This window comes from Pocillopora verrucosa, chromosome 6 (assembly GCF_036669915.1).
Source record: "Pocillopora verrucosa isolate sample1 chromosome 6, ASM3666991v2, whole genome shotgun sequence".
Lineage (NCBI taxonomy): Eukaryota > Metazoa > Cnidaria > Anthozoa > Scleractinia > Pocilloporidae > Pocillopora > Pocillopora verrucosa.
Genome location: NC_089317.1, coordinates 3,563,799 through 3,578,261, shown reverse-complemented (window position 1 = coordinate 3,578,261; position 14,463 = coordinate 3,563,799). Strand labels below are relative to the sequence as shown.

Below are 14,463 nucleotides of genomic sequence, written 5' to 3'. Positions count from 1 at the left end.
AGAGTAGGTCCCACTGCATTTACAAGCCAAATAGCTTTTGGTCAGTAAATTGACATGAATCATACATTGATACCTTTTTCATCGTCCAAGTAATTTCTTTGGCGGTGGTGTCGTACTCGTTCGCTAATTTAAATTCAGTGCCGAATACCTAGTAGCATTAGATGTAATCCGCATATTTCTGAATAAAATAACTAAACCCTTCCTGCGCTCATATTGTGGAGTATTCAATTCTACATGGGAAAATAGTTGAATGAGGATCGTCTTGAGTAAAATAGGTTCCTAAGGAAAAGACTATAGGAAAAACCTCCCACTTCATCGCAGGCGAGCCCCCAGTTTTCTGCAGCACTTTTGATGAAACCGCGTGACAAAGAAGGCACAAGGGCGTTGTTTGGTTTCCATTTATTTGTTCGTAGTCTCGGTAAATCCCGAAAAAGCCTTTCTCAGACTACGGCTCCAATGATATGAATATTTATCTCCCGAGTAATTTATTTTACGACAGAGTTTCACTGTCAGACACCCTTAAAGCCGAACAAACAGAGTAGGTTTACCTGAATTCATAATCTAAATGGCTTTTAATCAGTAAGCATGAATCATACACTAAAAGCTTTTTGCATCGTCCAAGTAATTTCTTTGGCAACGGTATCGTACTCATTCACTTATTTAAATCCAGTGCCGAATACCAGAGAGGCACCACAATTTTTAATGCTGCATTCATTAGATTTCTTACTTATTTTGCTACTGCTAGGTATTTTTGATCCGACTGAGCTTATCAATGGAATTCGCCAGCTGTACAAGACGCGCGAGGGATGGCTCTCACCATTTCCATGGTGTGAAGAGTTTCAGTTTTTTCTTGGAAAGATTTTTACAAGGCTCAAAGTGGTCAGAAGAAAGAAAACAAGAGGAGAAATCAGTAACGTATTTGTTGACATGTCGTCAATACTAGACCCGTATGAAGAGTGTTCAGCGCCGAGAACAGTGTTGATTGAAGGAGAACCTGGTATGGGAAAAACCACCTATTGTAAAAAGTACGCCTACGACTGGGCCACAAAACAGCAAGAACCTCAGGGCTGCGGCTCAACAGCATTTAAAGTGGTATTGTTTCTGAAATGTCGAGATATCCATTCTGACGTTTGGGAAGCTATTGATGATCAGCTTCTGCCCCGAGACATCGATGAAGAAGTCAAACAACAATTCTTTCGTTTTATTCGTGAAAATCAGTCCAGCATTTTATTGATATTGGATGGATTGGATGAGTTACCGTCCAGTAAATTGTCGATGTTTTCCGAATTAATTGAAGGAAGAGTGCTCCCCAAATGCCACATAGTTGCAACAGCAAGACACGAAGCTGGAAAAAAGGTGAGAAAATGTTGTGACGTGCTGCTTCAGATCGAAGGATTTACTAAAGAGCATGTGATAAAATTTGTCATCAAGTACTTTAAAGAAAGGACGGATTTAGCCATCAAGCTCTTGCAACGGATGTTGCAAGATGAAAACCTGAGAGAAATAGCGGCCAATCCTCTAAACACAGCACTTCTTTGCCTTTTATGCGAAGAGTTTGAGGGCACACTCCCCGAAAGCAGAGCTCAACTGTACTTGGATATGGTTGAATGTGTTTTGAGAAGATATAGAAAAAAGAAGGGACTACTAGAAAAGATCGAAGACTTGACAAACCATTACAAACCGCAATTGAATCACCTTGGAAAGGTAGCGTTGAATGGTTTACTTGACGATAAGTTGGATTTTAATGAAAGTGAATTGAGAAACCATGCAAAAGACCTGACTGAATTTGGATTTCTGTCAGTGCAGCCTGGTGGCAGCAAACTGAGACAAACACTGCATTATGCCTTCTTACATAAAAGTTTTCAAGAATTCTTTGCAGCATTCTTCATTTGTTCTCAGATTCAAAGCAAGGAAATGAAACCTGAAGAACTAGTTTCCGCAAGGTATTTCAATGAACTTAAACAAATACTTTTGTTTTCGTGTGGAATTTTGACCATGAAATGCGATGAACAGGTTGTGGCTCTTGTAAAGAGTTTAACAAATGAAGTCAACAAAAATGAAGGCCGTGGTGCAAAAATTGTATTGGAGGCCATCAACGAATGCAAAAGAGAAAAAAGTGATTTTCACTCGCATTTATCGAAGTCGTTTGGAACTGGTTTGAATCTGACCAATTTGTATTTGAAAGGTAATCGTATTAGGGATGCGGGTGCTCCATGTATTGCTGAGGCAATCAAAGTGAACAAGACGCTAACCAATTTGGATTTGTCTTACAATGGTATTAGGGATGCGGGTGCTACATGTATTGCTGAGGCAATCAAAGTGAACAAGACGCTAACCAATTTGGATTTGTCTGGGAATGGTATTAGTGCTGCGGGTGCTACATGTATTACTGAGGCAATCAAAGTGAACAAGACGCTAACCAATTTGGATTTGTCTTAGAATGGTATTAGTGATGCGGGTGCATGCTCCCCCGGGAAATTTGCCTACTTCCGCAAAGGCCTAGTACTTAATGACGAGTCAGAAGAGCCTCGGATATGAAGGGATGATTGTCGATTTCCTACCTGTTTCAAGACGTTGGGGAAATAAGCTGGCTGCAGGAAGATCAGGATTGGCACCAATTATAAATTCTTTCATCGAAAGATTGGTGGATAGAACTTGGTCCAACAGACTGTAAACAACTCTTATAAAAATTTCTTACAAAGGAGCTCTCTTAAATATAGAGCTAATAAAGTGTTTTCACTTATCATGTTTATTCGATTAGACGCCGCCGGCGTTTATTAAAATTTTCGTGATTCAAGTGCGATGTTTATTCGAGGGCGGCGTTTATTTAAAATTCAATTTACTTTTTGCAAACAATAGTATGGTAACTGACCATTTTAATTGTAAAAAACAAAAACACGTTCTAGTGCTTGTCCTCAATTTCACAATCTGCGTGTTAATACTACTGCAATACTTGATGTGAAATAAAGTGAACATACTTCACCCAATTTCAATGTGTCTGTCCTCTTCATGATCCGAATCCAAAAGATATAATGACGGATGTGCTCTCTCAAAATCAGAACCGGTACATTCAAAGGGATTTGTGCCTTGCTTACTCAGAACTTGCAACTGCGATAGAAGCAATAATCGTGCACTGCCACAAGGCTGTCGTTCCTTGGGGCAGTGAATCATGTCGTCCACGGGAAGGTTCAACATGCAGCTCGAGAGAGTTTTTTTTATTACCTCTGTGGGTAGCTCTGCTCAAGAATCAAGAATTCACTCCAAAATGGTACTTTTTGGGGATAATTTCAAATGTCAGCAGCTGTTTCTTCGTGAATTCCCACGGTACCCAGCCAATCATTCCTTTTAAGTACAAGTGGCCTTGAACGGCTTGTTCCAAGAAACGTTCGGTGCCTGGATATACTTGGTGGACCCTTCTGGCACTATTACTTGATCGATTTTTTTTTCCGACTGCAATACGTAAGCAATATTATCTTCAGTTTTGCAGTCGAAGAAGTTCCAGGCTAATAGTAATCAACCACCAACCTGTATTTCATTGCCCTTGGGCCTGTTTACATGAATGTGGGGACCCCAGGTAGGTGAGGTGACCCGCCTAACCGTGGGCTAAAAATAGCCAGCGATTACATTCAATCTTACAACCCCGGGATGCCAGGATGAAGTTTCTCGAGGTTGTTATCACACTTGCAATTAAGGAGTTTAAGATGTCACTAGGACGTGTCGTAAAAACGTTGCAGAAAAAACGTAATTAATTTTCCTCTAAGATTTTGGCCAATAGCTCGATGCGTTAACCGTTTCTGACAGTACAACGTCTTAACTTTGGCATAACGTGTGAATGTAGTGTTGAGTTAAAAGTAAAAACGTGACTAAATCGCTGTCGAGGTTTTATTGCTAAGTGGATGTAAAAATTGATGTTTTAACGTTTTAGCTCTGCATGGGAAGACCAAGAAATGAACAAAGTCTTAACACACTCGTGTTTCGCTGTTGTTTTCCTTATTTGATCCTTTTGTAACATGAACGGCGCCCTGCGTGGGCGGGTTAACCGACCTTGAGACGTTTACATGGCAATGTTGCCCCCTTGCTGACAGGGTTACCCTACCCAGCAGACTGGGCAACCCGCCTAGACGGGTCGCCCCACCTATCATGTAAACGTGATCAAGATGAAATAATAGATTATATGGACAGGCGGGTTACCCAGCTAGGGGGGTTACTTCACCTATCTGGGGCTCCCCATCTCCTTGAAAACAGGCCCTCATCGGTCTGCTTTTTTGAGTCTATTATTCGAATAAGAGTCGCGTAATGATTTGGTATTTATTCTGGGGCGGCGTTTATCAATATTTTTGCTTTAAAATACGGCAGTTACTCGAGGGTGTTTCATCGAATATAACGTAAACCGACTCATAATGCTCATAAAAAATTGATCGATTCTAAAATAGAACAGGACAGTTGTAAATGCATTTTGACCCTCTCGATGAGCAGTTTGGTGTACAGTTAAACATGATTTATTTCTGTGTGATTTGTTGAGGACCGACATCTTTCAGTGTACCAATCTCAATCAGCGAAATAGACAAGTTTGTGCGCACGTATACACTATAGTACATGAAGAAGCCTAGAACTTAAGAGAAGTCAGTAATTTTCAAGAGTCCGGCGACACAAGCAAAAATTCAACTTTTTTTATTTGCTCCAAAAGACCCTTTTGGTGAATTGTTTTCAAAAATAATATTCAAAAGTTCCAGGGAGTTTTTATTTTGGCAAAAAATACGACAGTTCGAAATCGGCCAAAACGTACCTAATTTGCATAATTTATATCGGGCTTTCAGTGCATTTTCACAACGCTCGTACTAGACAACGAAAAATTATCTTGGATTCATTTTTTTCACCCCTTGGAATAGCTCTCCAACTATATTTCCTCTTCAACTAAACTTTCTTTCGTTTGTAACCACCCGCGTAAAGTACATTATATTTTGTATTCCGTTTGTACGCTGAATTTTGCCATATTTCAGACGACCATAACATCGGGGGTATACGAATGAACATAGAATAAAAGAGCTCTTTTCAACGAGCAATTCTTCATGTTTATCATGTAAAAACATTATTTTTGGCCCGTGAAAAGCGAGCGCGCCAGAACAAAATATACAGCGTGCATTTTCACGGAGTTCGGCTATTTTCTTTGCTGTATTCCTATTGCAAATCACACGCTATTGGGACAAAACTCGAAGTGTTTGGTCTCTACTTCTGTTTTGATTCATTTAAATCTATCAATTTTAACTTTAAAATTACCCTACCTTTATTGTTAAGGGAACAAACCACCGTTTTAGGTAAAGTTTTTGAGTTTATTTTTCTCGAGTGCTAAATAAACAAATCACTGTTTATAAAGATACCAACTCTGTCGACGTGTTTTTGGCTGAAATTGGCCCGTCGCTTATATTGTTCTTTAATTTATAATCTATTCCACTGGCATAATTTTAGAGCAAATTACAGGTAACTATGAATGTTGTTGTAAATACGTGAGTGTGAGCTAAATAAAATCTTCGCACACATAAAATGTTCGAAACATGTAGCTGTCGCAAGAAAATACTTGATCGTGCCTGAACCTCGTGTATACATTCGGTGTTTTGCTCGGTTGCTTTTATAGATTTCTACTAATGTCACTGTAATGAAAATAGCATGTTTGTGTAGCCCAGCTGTTTAGATACATTTTCAAATTAACTCTAGGTTGGAATTCTATTTGAAAAGATTGTCGAAGAAATCGGAGAAATAATGCAACATATTCCATCTCAGACACTGATTCATGGATTACTGTAGTAGACCACTTTCTAACCCTGCCGAGAAATTATTCTCATGCAACATATAGAGAAATGCACTTATGTATATGTAGTCCATGTTTTTGAAGTAGATTATATCTGCAGATCTCAGATTCCCCAGCTAAAGGTATCCTGAATCAATTTCCACAACGCAAATACAGTTGGTTGGTGAGGTAACCCGCCTAGGTGGGGTAAGTCACCTGTCCATATAATTTCTTACTTTATTTTGATCACTTTTACAAGATAGGTGGGGTGACCCGCTTAGGTATGAGGTTCTTTTACGGACAAAATATCGAACATGGATACATTAATGTAAAATTAAATAAATCAATTTCATCCGGAATACATCGATTTTGGATGTCATACATCGATGTTGTGCAGCATACATCGCTTTCCTGACTCATTCATGCGTGACCTTATATAACTAAAAGATGTTCAATAAAACTAAAAGATGAGGAAGCGGAAATAGAAATGACCGGAAGTCAGATTAAACAAGAAGCCCCGGAAACTAACACTTTCAAAATGGCTGAAATAGAGGCAGATGATCAGTGAAGTTTGAGAAGCACTATGCAAGGTGCACGGATTTGGCTGCCCAACATGGTTGATTTCTACTTCGAGAGACTTACTTTACGTTGTTAAGCAGACGATTCTCGCCAAGGTAGAGTCATTGATTTACCATATACTTTTCACCTCGATTCCTGAAACTACTAGCGAGGAAATAGCGTCTTTAGTGCCAAATAATTGTTAAACTACGTAGCTTAATGCTTCGGTCAGCACTTCCCGTTTGTTGGAAAACAGGTTCATATTTTCGAATCCATTGGGAATTGTAATAGTTGATATGTCTACATTCACCAGTTTTAGAGGTTGAATCCGTTATTTGTTTCCATATTGCTTAATTTGGTTGGATTCGCTAGGCTGTATTTAAACATGTTAGAGTTGGTCTCTTGGAACTAAAGACGCGTACGAAAAACATGCTTATCATCGGACAAATTTTCGGAAAATTTTCAGGCTTTGACGGGCAACGAACAACTGACTTTGGATGCCAGCATCGACAGAAAATTTATATAACTCAGAAAGTAGTTTGGATTCGATCCACAAATAATGCAGTTGCAGTTTTACAATTCCTGCGAGGTTAAACTGAATATGCATCGTGTGAAAGAAATGTTATTGATCTTCCCTTGCGCGAGTTTAATGTGGATTCTCTCTATATACGAAAGCTAATCAAGCTGCCTCACAACAGATGATGTTTCAGTGTTACTGCTATCTTCAACTTGAAAACTTTGAACATTGAGCATTTGAGCATGAAAGTTGTGTACAAACAATATTTATCGAGGAGATAACTTTCATGGAACCAGAAACAAAACATTGATGTTTCTTTATTTAAACGATGAAAACGGCAAATCTTTGCTGTCAGTAAATACTCCTACAGTCTTTGAAATGGAGTATGTGTGGACCAAGGAAGAAACCTTTATAACACTTTTCCTCTTATTGCACCATGCTACATTGCTTGCCCAAAAAAGTAATTGTTTTGAGTTTATTTTCAAAGGGGATATACCATCAAATTAGTAATTGTATTAAGAGCATGTGAATGTGGCTTGTGAAAAATTTGCGAAATTTTGCAATTTCCAATTTTTGGCAGCAGTCGCATCTAACCAGTATCCTGTGACCAAAACTTCATTGATTGGCACATACATCAATCACAAACCCATCTCCCTCTATTAAAAGATAAAGAAAAATTATTGCACAAATTACTGGGCAAGAATATATTGTCGTCAAATGATTATCTTCACAGCTTTCAGGTTTTAATGGAATCTTGCATTTCTTTCAGAGCAAAACAACATAGCAATTTTTTTACATTGTTGGTAGTCACTATCAGCAGGCTTCTATGCAGCTAATATCAGATTTTAGACATAGAAGGCAAAGACTTTGCTCAAATAGAGCTTGCTTTTAAAACTGTCCTTGGTTGAGGTCTCTGCGTCTGGCAGAGTAATGGTTTCGAGATTGGGACCATGTATTGTGTCCTGCCATCACATGCCCTAAATTACACTAGCAGACCACAGTGTATTTTTCAAGCTTAAATTTTATCCTGACATGCATGTCTTACATAGAATGACAGCTAAATGGTTAAAAAAAAAGCAACATGGCTCTTTTGAAGATTAGGAGAATTTTGGTGATCTGCAAAAATTTGGCAAGTTTTTAAAATTGGGGGCTGTACTTATTTTATGCAACTTGTTGACAGATTTTTGACTTAAACAAACAAAAAAAAGCTCTAGTGTGACCTAGGCCTATATATAATAAGAAAGGAGTGTGATCTTAGGAGAGCACCATACTATTTTTTGCCAGTGATGAACATTGCCATTTCCTAACAACAGTGGAAGACATATTGTGACCTTATGGTCATTGTACTGGACTTTGGTACCAGAGGTCTGGGTTCAAGACCTGGCTGAGTCAATGTGTTTTGTTCTTGGGTAGGTACTCTCCCCATGCCATGCCTCTCTCCTCCTAGGAGTATAAATGGGTACTGGTGAATTGTTAGGGAAGCCTGATGAAATGCTGGTAGGGGGGAACCTTGTGATGGACTGGCATCCCATCCAGGGGGGAGTTGTTATTATTGTAGTAGCTTTATGCTAAGGAAACCAAGACAAGCTCCTTCTACAGGGGGCCAATAGGCTTGAGTACAGACTCTTTTTTTGCTACTAAGAACAGTAACTGATCTCACAGGGTGCTTTAAAATTTTTCTGAAATATTTTTTTTTCAAGAAATAGCATATACCATAATTATAGCATGCGAAATTTGTGGAAATTATATCTTGCATAATAATAGTAATTTTGTGTTTGACTGGGGTTGAATATTGTTTAGCAGGTGGAGGTGACTGAGACTTCTTCTGTCTTCTAAATTGAATGTGCTCCATCAGGATGTCATGAATTGTCTTAAATTTGTCATCTGAAAAATGTAGAAGTATTTTGTTGAATAGTTTGAGAGTTGAGGAATAACTATCAGTCCCTGTTAACCCTGAAACTCCCACGAGTGACCAAGACAGGATTTCTCCTTACAGTATCAATATGATATCAAGTAGATACAACTATATTACTGTAAGTAATGGGAAAAGAAAAAGAAAATGTCAATTAGGAAATTATTGGGTGATCCAAAACCAAATTCTCCTAACTACGCCACCTGTAACATCATAGGAATTGTATGACAGACACTAAAGAGAATTACCAAAGAGATCTTAGGAGTGGAAGGGTTGACTCTAGCTGACAAAAGTTTGTCTTTTGAGAAATGTTGAAAGTTACTTATGAAACAAGGTGTACAATTTTTTTTAAAGTACTGGTTGAAAAAAATTAGATTTTGTTACAAACTAATGTCCTTCTGGGATGTGCAGTTTTACAAACAGCTAGAGTGTGAATCTTTTTAAGCTTTCATCAAACAAATATTTTAAGGATTCTACCAAAATTAGCAATATAGTTAACAGAAATGAGTGTTTTTTTTTGTTTAAGGAGTGTATGCAGCAGCCCATGATTTTAAGACAGAATGGGTGGTAGTCAAGGGCATTAAAGACTTTGTAGATGAAACGCAGTCTTCAAGTAAAAAATGGAAACAAATTGCCTTTGTGATGGCAGCATCTGTTGTGGCCAACATTTTGAATGATCCAGTCATATTCCAAGATTGGCCTTACTTTAATGTAGGTATTGCTTCCTGTCTCAATCTTGTCTTTTTACCAGGATAGGTCTGACTTAGATCTAAGTTCCCATAGCATATTCTTGTATGGATTACAAATCAAGATCATTTATTCAGTATCAGTTTACAAATAGAAAATTAAGTTACCCTTATTTTAAGTTTATGTATTAGTAAGTTTAACAAGGCCTCTTAAGGTGGTGGCAGAAAAAACTTGTGGTTAAATCAAGTGATGCTGATGAATGACAATTCACTTCATGAGCCAGGTGAACATGCCTGTTTTCTATAGTTAGCTTGGTTTATGTAACACAACCAGAAAATGGAAAATTTGGAGGCTAATGACATCTGCCATTTAGTGATTTGAAGTGATTGATATATGTTCCTGGGCAAATTAAGCAACACATCAAATTGTTTTAAACTATAAGAACAGAGAATTATCCAGTACTGCATGTGCAACTGTATTTTGATGTTGATACTTAATTGAATGCACAGGGAAGTGATAACTGCCAGCACATATACATGTATTTACAGTTTTTTTTCTGTTGTTGTTGTTGTTGTTGTTGTTTTTTACCCATTTTTGGAACCTGACATAATATTAGTTGAGGCGAATGAATCAGATTGTAAGTAAATTTCTTAAGTAAATTGGCTTAAAGAGACAACACTTCTTTTTGTTTATTATTTAATTTAGGTGCCAATGAATTGCCTTCTCAAGGTGAGTCCTATATGTTTTGATGAGTGAATACTTAATACTGAAATAATAAATGTAATAATAGTGAACATGTGAATGGTAACGTCATAAACAGTGAACTTATTTACGAATATTTGAACTACTGTTATTAAATGTTGATAAGTAAAGACGATTTTGAAGGGTGGATCCAGGATTTTTATATAGAAGGGGGTCACAATTTTTGTTCAGAAAACACAGAAATTTTGTGTTTTTTCTGAAACCACAGTAGGCCAAGACCTATATCTGGAACGGTAATTGTTAGTTGCTCCATATTGGATGGTGATATGTGATCCTGTTGTTTCAAGAATTTGGGTGTCAGACAAGTGGATCTGACGCCACCACCGATTTTTAACCATTATAGGGTCCGTGAGTTGGGGCTCTGATATCCAATGCTGGAATTGTTTCTCTGTCAGACACTAGACTTTGAAATTTACATTAAAGACTAAGCCTATAAGGGTTAGAACTATGTGTGGTATTAATGTGCCTTTAGTTTGTTATACTTTTTTCATCAATAAGAGTAATACCAATATAGCCTAAAATCTTTGTCTTAAGCGCTTGTGTGTTGATTGACCTGCCCTCAAAACAGTTAAATCCCGTGGAGCAAGAGTGATAGTACTTAAACTGCTATCCTCGTGTTCATATTATTTATTAAGTATGTTCCTTTTTTTATATTTCAGCCGTAAGTACCTACACTTCAGCTTTAAAGACTTCAATTATGTACCATACGGAGTTCCAACCCAAACTGCTTGCCTCTCGCACGATTTCCAACGCGAAAACGGACGAAATATTCACTAATCTTCTCATACAACATGGAAGAAAAGCCCTGATTAGGAATGACGAGACATATTATTCAAGGAGTAAAGAGCTTGAGTACTACGGGAAAATTAGTGGTACTCCAGTGAAGCACTGCAGTGAAATACTTCTTGGCATGATTGATGATCAGGAAAGTGCTAATTCTATTCTTGTCGTTGGAAAAGCAGGGATTGGGAAATCCCTGTTTTGCCAGAAGGTGATTCGCGATTGGGCTAACAACAAATCACTTCGAGCACTAGAAAGCACTGAAATCCCCAATTTAAAATTTGTGTATTTGCTTACTTTCCGTCAGTTGAATTTGCTCAAGAATAAGCATTTGACTTTAAGAGAAATCTTAAATTTTTCCTCGGTACTGAATGACAAATGTAACATTAACGAATCAACATTTGAGTACATTGTAAAGCATTCCAAGGAAGTAATGATAATTCTCGACGGCTATGATGAGTATTCTCAGAAAACCAGTATCGATGGAAACTCAGAAGGACGGCATCCCAATGACGTTAGACGTAAAATGCCGGTGGCCGCACTGTGTTCTAAACTCATCAATGGAAAAATCCTGCAAGGGGCTATCGTCATGATTACCTCGCGACCTGATGAATCGGACAACATGGGAGGAATCCGTTATAAACGGTATGTGGAAATTGCTGGTTTTTCGGCAGAACAAGTCAAAGAGTACATAAAGAAATACTTCAAGAAAAACGAAAATATGAAGAACGCTGTACTTAAACATGTCATGAACAATGAGAATCTTGTCAGTTTTGCTCATATTCCTATGCTCTGTTATCTGCTGTGCTTCGAGATGGAGTATGCCCTAACCGAATCAGAAAATTCTGATGACCTTCCTGTCTCAATAACCGACATTTATACCAAACTTGTTGATATTTTTGAACTCAAGCACTGCGCCGAGTCAGAATACAGACAAAAAGAAATTCCTGAGAAGTTCAAGGCCCCTCCTGTCATCAAGAACACTTTGGAGAAATTATCAAAATTAGCGGCTAAACTGCTGGTTGAAAGAAAGCCAACTTTTGATGAAAGCGAGATGGAGCGCGATTTTGAACTGGAAGAAGTCAACAAACTGAAAGGTAGCGGTCTTCTTTACTGTGGTCAGCCTTTCAGAACCGAATTGATTACAACCACGAAGCACTTTAGCTTCACACATCTGACCGTCCAAGAATTCTTGGCCGCTCGTTGGTTTGTAAGGGAAAATCGTGTTCCCGATGCGAAATGCTCTGATATGGTTTACCAATTCATGGCTGGCCTTTTCTCACGTGACGCAAACGAGGAAATGATGGAAAAATTGATAGATTCACCCTTTATGCCTCCTTATCTTAGAATGAGGTGTCTTAATGAGTATCGAAACAAAGAATTCGCTAAACAGTTCTTGAGGGAGAATCCCCAAGCGTTTTGTAATTCACACGGTGTCATGGCTTTAGGTTGTTACTCAGATGTAGACTGCATTACGGTATCATTTGTATTGGACATTATCAGTGAACTAAATGAAGAGGAAGCTGGAGAGGCACAACACAAGTATACCGATAAGTTTGTCACAGTTGAGAGGTTAGGACTTTCCGGACCACATCTAACACTGTCTGGAATACAACGAGTCTTTAATTCACTGATAAATGAACACTGTCTTGTGTCTGAACTTATATTATCTTACATTAATTGGAGTGTTGAACATGTTGATTTTATTAATCGATTATTGGTTGGGAAGTTAACCACACTAAGTCTGAATTATATTAAGATCACCGATACCGGTGTTGCCAGGCTATGTGAAGCTTTACAGCATCCAAGCTGTGAGCTAACCACACTAAATCTGGATTCTAGTGGGATCAATGATACCGGTGTTGCCAGTATAGGTGAAGCTTTACAGCATCCAAGCTGTAAGCTAACCACACTATACCTGGGGTTTAGTGAGATCACTGACACCGGTGTTGTCAGTCTATGTGGAACTTTACAGCATCCAAGCTGTAAGCTAACCACACTATATCTTGAGGGTAATAACATCATTGATACCGGTATCGCCAGTCTCTCTGAAGCTTTACAGCATCCAAACTGTAAGCTAACCACTCTATGTATTTCGTTTAGAGGGATCAGTGATACCTGTGTTCCCAGTTTATGTGAAGCTTTACAGCATTCAAGCTGCAAGCTAACCGCATTAAGTATGCTCTGTAATTTGATCACTGATACCAGTGTTGCCTGTCTATGTAAAGCTTTACAGCATCTAAACTGTACGCTAACCACTCTACGTATGCAACATTGTAAGATCACTAATATCGGTGTTGCCAGTCTATGTGAAGCTTTGCAGCATCCGAGCTGTAAGCTAACCACACTAGATCTGGAGGATACTGACATCACTGATATCGGTGTTGCTAGTCTATGTGAAGCTTTACAGCATCCGAGCTGTAAGCTAACCACACTAGAACTTCCTCTGTCAGTTTATGATGATGAGATGGCAGCTAGTCTTGAAGCTATAATTCGGAGACACCGACCAGCTTTAAAGCTGTCTTTTCATTAGTTTCATTAACTTTAATAGTTTCATTAATTTGTAGTAGATTTTTATATTTAAACGAAATCAGTAGTTCCAAGTGAAATCTTAATTTGGGTCAAAGATACCAGGTAGGCAAAGTACTTTTAATCATTGGAGTGACATGCTATGCTCAATGTAAATAAAACCGCAAAGATTTTGTAATAAAGGTTTTTTTTTACTGGCGACATTGTTTACTGTACTTGGTTTGTGGGTGTAGACTACTCAAGAGTTGTAACAAGTAAGACTTGGGGTCGGGTAAGGGTTGGGAGGGTAATCTTCTGTGAGGTTACCATGCGTCAAAGGAATCTATCTTATAGGAACGTTTAGTTGAAGCTTCTCGAGGTAAGGACAAAGAGGAAAATATCTTCCCGTTCACCTGATTATGATTTCATTTTGATGAAATTACGCCCCCCTGAGTACTGCAAAGAAAAGACAGTTTTCTTTTCTTATTTTCAGTAAGTAACAAATTTTCGTTTTAATTGTCCGCCATTACACTGTATCAGTCATTATAAAAATGAGTCATCCTCGTTTAAGTTGTTCAGCTTTGTTAGGTTAAGTTCCAGACGAATTACTTGTAGAGACCTCAATTGGGGTTACCGTTTAACACAGGTTGAGCAAGAAACTCACAATTTATCGGAAGACGTGACTTATCACTCATTTTTGTCTACTGTTGCCACTCATTTTTTCGCAACAACAGCGAACAATGTTTCGTTCCCTTTTTGCAATCAAGTCGTACAAGTACACAAGGGCCGGACCGCTTTTTCACGTCGTCTTTCTCCATGGTTTTTCGGCCTTACGATTACGCACGCAGGGCCGAACGGGTCATATAATAAATTTTACCGCAACTTGCAGGAATGCCGTTGTCGATAAGAGCACAGTCACGAACTCTAGTCACGCACTGGAAGAATCGTTTTATT

At 38.4% G+C, this 14,463-nt stretch overlaps 1 protein-coding gene across 5 annotated transcripts in view; it reads left to right on the top strand.

Annotated features, from left to right (window-relative positions):
• Positions 1-13,725, top strand: part of LOC131771835 (NACHT, LRR and PYD domains-containing protein 3) — a 39,334-nt gene extending 25,609 nt beyond the window's left edge. For 4 of the 5 annotated variants that reach the window (XM_066168026.1, XM_066168027.1, XM_066168024.1 and 1 more), the window contains exons 5-6: positions 10,165-10,188; positions 10,881-13,725. In XM_066168026.1, coding sequence (XP_066024123.1) covers positions 10,165-10,188; positions 10,881-13,534 — 2,678 coding nt within the window. In that variant the 3' untranslated portion in view covers positions 13,535-13,725. Of the gene's footprint in view, positions 1-745; positions 2,948-10,164; positions 10,189-10,880 lie in introns of those variants that run through there. The other variant, XM_066168028.1, reaches the window with a different exon arrangement.
• Positions 13,726-14,463: the final 738 nt, after the last annotated feature.